At 47.4% G+C, this 2,929-nt stretch overlaps 1 protein-coding gene across 1 annotated transcript; it reads right to left on the bottom strand.

Moving 5' to 3' along the window:
- Positions 1-356: 356 nt before the first annotated feature.
- On the bottom strand, positions 357-1,917 carry LOC135506526 (zinc finger protein 629-like). The gene is made up of 2 exons (XM_064925887.1): positions 1,686-1,917; positions 357-1,541 (listed from the first exon to the last, which is right to left on the bottom strand). The coding sequence occupies exons 1-2, from the start codon at positions 1,858-1,860 to the stop codon at positions 757-759; spliced, it is 960 nt and encodes a 319-aa protein (XP_064781959.1). The 5' UTR covers positions 1,861-1,917; the 3' UTR covers positions 357-756.
- Between the last annotated feature and the right edge of the window lie 1,012 nt (positions 1,918-2,929).

Here is a 2,929-nt window from a genome sequence, read left to right as displayed (position 1 = left end):
CTCCTGAGGTGCTGACCTGTTGCACCCTCTACAACCACTGTATTATTATTTGACCCTGCTGGTCATCTATGAACATTTGAACATCTTGGCCATGTACTGTTATAATCTCAACCCGGCCCAGCCAGAAGAGGACACCTCAAAGCCTGGTTTCTTCCTAGGTTCCTGCCTTTCGAGGGAGTGTTTCCTAGCCACTGTGCTTCAACATCTGCATTGCTTGCCGTTTGGTGTTTTTTTACCTGGGTTTCTGTATAAGCACTTTGTGACATCGGCTGATGTATAAATGGCTTTATAAATATATACATTTGATTGATTGATTATCAGCGTCACTCTGTTACCATGGAATTACACACTACATACATTTTCACTACTTTATGTCAAATAAACATGAATTAAGGCACTATCATCATCTCACTATAAAACACCAGTATCAAACAGGACAAAGTTGACACTTCATCGGTGAAGCATTTTTACAGACACCATCACCATATCATCTATTCTGCTTCATCATACTCATTATTTCCTCAGTTCACCTCATCCAGTTCCCTCCTACATCCAAAACCAGCAGAATTAACTACAAACTAACTAGTACTAATACATGTCACTACTAACGAGTACTAATACATGTCACTATACTCTATTCATGGGACGTGTGCATTTCCTGTTGGTGTATCCTGAGGTAGCTCCTCTCTGAGAACCTCTTCCTGTAGTGCGTACAGGCAAATGGCCTCTCTCACTTGTGGAACTTCAGATGCATCTTCAGCTGGTGCTGGTGGGAGAACTTATTCTCACACTGGGGCAGCTGTAGGATTTCTCCCCTGTGTGGAACCTCTGGTGCCTCTTTAGGTTGGACAAGTGGGAGAAACTGGCCCGGCACAGGTGGCAGCCGAATGGTTTCTCCCCCATGTGCAACATCTGGTGGATTGCCACCTGTTGGGGGAAACTGAAGGCTTTCCCACAGAACGAACACGGGAAGCGCTTCTCTTTGGCGCCGCCACCTTTACTGTCTCCACTACGGTCAATTGTTAATGGGCTTGTGTAGCCATTTACCGTTAAGGCACTGGCATTGTCTGAGATCTGGTTTATTAGAGGGGTGTGAGGAGGATGAAGGCCAGGGAATGTCTGGGTTGTTGCAGGGTCCATGTTCCAGTTGATAGATACTATAGAAGGCAGGCTGAAGGCAGCACCTGTTAGGGGGTTAACCTGAGGTGCCATCAGTATCTCTGAATCACAACTATAGGAGCAGGGCGGAGCATCGCTAGCAGAGTCTGTTCTCTCCAGCTGCATACTGACACCTCCTCGTCCCCGCAGACCAAATCTATGCTTCGTCCTGGTCGCAGCCAATCTGTTGTCATGGAGACTAAATCCGGATTTTATTTTGTGTTTGACTGTCCATTTCCGGTTGTGGTTAACAGTGTTGTTCCCCAGCCCAGAGTTGAGGACGCTGTCCCATCCACTGATGTCATCACCATGGACATTGGCTGCACTGGTCTGGGAATCCAAGATGGCCACCCAGTCTCCCTTGTTAGCCTCCAGCCAACCACCTGCAGGAAGAGGTTACAAAATAGAGTTTTAAAAAATAAGGAAACCCACATATGGAGTTCTATGGACAAAATAATAGCCAGGTGCATCACTATTCCCATTGAAGATCTATTACTGCATGTAGGTTATATGTATTTCTCTCTTACCTTGCTCCCCCATCTTTAGTCCACTCAGCAGGTCAATGCTCTCTGGTCCGTCTTCTATCGTCTCCTGTTTGACCAGCAGCAGATCAGGCTTCCCATCCTCCATGTCTGCTGACTGCAATAGTAAAGGTTGGCTGTAGTTGGCACTATTTGGGTTGGGTGTAGCATTGAAAGGCATGTATGCAGACAACTTATGTATTTGGATCCCTATCAATTTTTGCAGAAGCAGCAGCTACTCTTCCTGGGGTCCACAAAAAACACAAAGGAAGACAAGTAACAAAACACTTATACAGTGATAGACAAGGACAGTCACACAAATGTAAAATTCGATATACAAACAATACAACAAAAAAATGGTGTGTGTCTGTATGTGTGTCGCCACTGTCCACGCCGGTCAATGAGATGCTTGAGTAATTGGAGGTGGGAGTACCATGCGATCATGGCTCAGTATAATACTGCGGATTGCCGTGAATTCGTTTTGCACTTGGACTGAAGAGACCTGTGGTGGCAGACCCAGACGGCATCCCCAGCCGCGCCCTCAGAGCATGCGCAGACCAGCTGGCTGGACATATTCAATCAATCCCTATACCAGTCTGCTGTTCCCACATGCTTCAAGAGGGCCACCATTGTTCCTGTTCCCAAGAAAGCTAAGGTAACTGAGCTAAACGACTACCACCCCGTAGCACTCACTTCCGTGAATTCACCAATTTGTAAGTCGCTCTGGATAAGAGCGTCTGCTAAATGACTTAAATGTAAATGTTAAATCTAAATGACTTAAATGTCATCATGAAGTGCTTTGAGAGACTAGTCAAGGACCATATCACCTCCACCCTACCTGACACCCTAGACCCACTCCAATTTGCTTACCGCCCAAATAGGTCCACAGACGATGCAATCTCAACCACACTGCACACTGCCCTAACCCATCTGGACAAGAGGAATACCTATGTGAGAATGCTGTTCATTGACTACAGCTCGGCATTCAACACCATAGTACCCTCCAAGCTCGTCATCAAGCTCGAGACCCTGGGTCTCGACCCCGCCCTGTGCAACTGGGTACTGGACTTCCTGACGGGCCGCCCCCAGGTGGTGAGGGTAGGTAACAACATCTCCTCCCCGCTGATCCTCAACACTGGGGCCCCACAAGGGTGCGTTCTGAGCCCTCTCCTGTACTCCCTGTTCACCCACGACTGCGTGCCCACGCACGCCTCCAACTCAATCATCAAGTTTGCGGACGACACAACAGT

The sequence above is a fragment of the Oncorhynchus masou genome, chromosome 20 (genome assembly GCF_036934945.1).
Source record: "Oncorhynchus masou masou isolate Uvic2021 chromosome 20, UVic_Omas_1.1, whole genome shotgun sequence".
Taxonomy (NCBI): Eukaryota; Metazoa; Chordata; class Actinopteri; order Salmoniformes; family Salmonidae; genus Oncorhynchus; species Oncorhynchus masou.
Note: the sequence above shows the minus strand (reverse complement) of the source record. Positions and strands in the feature narration are given on the sequence as shown.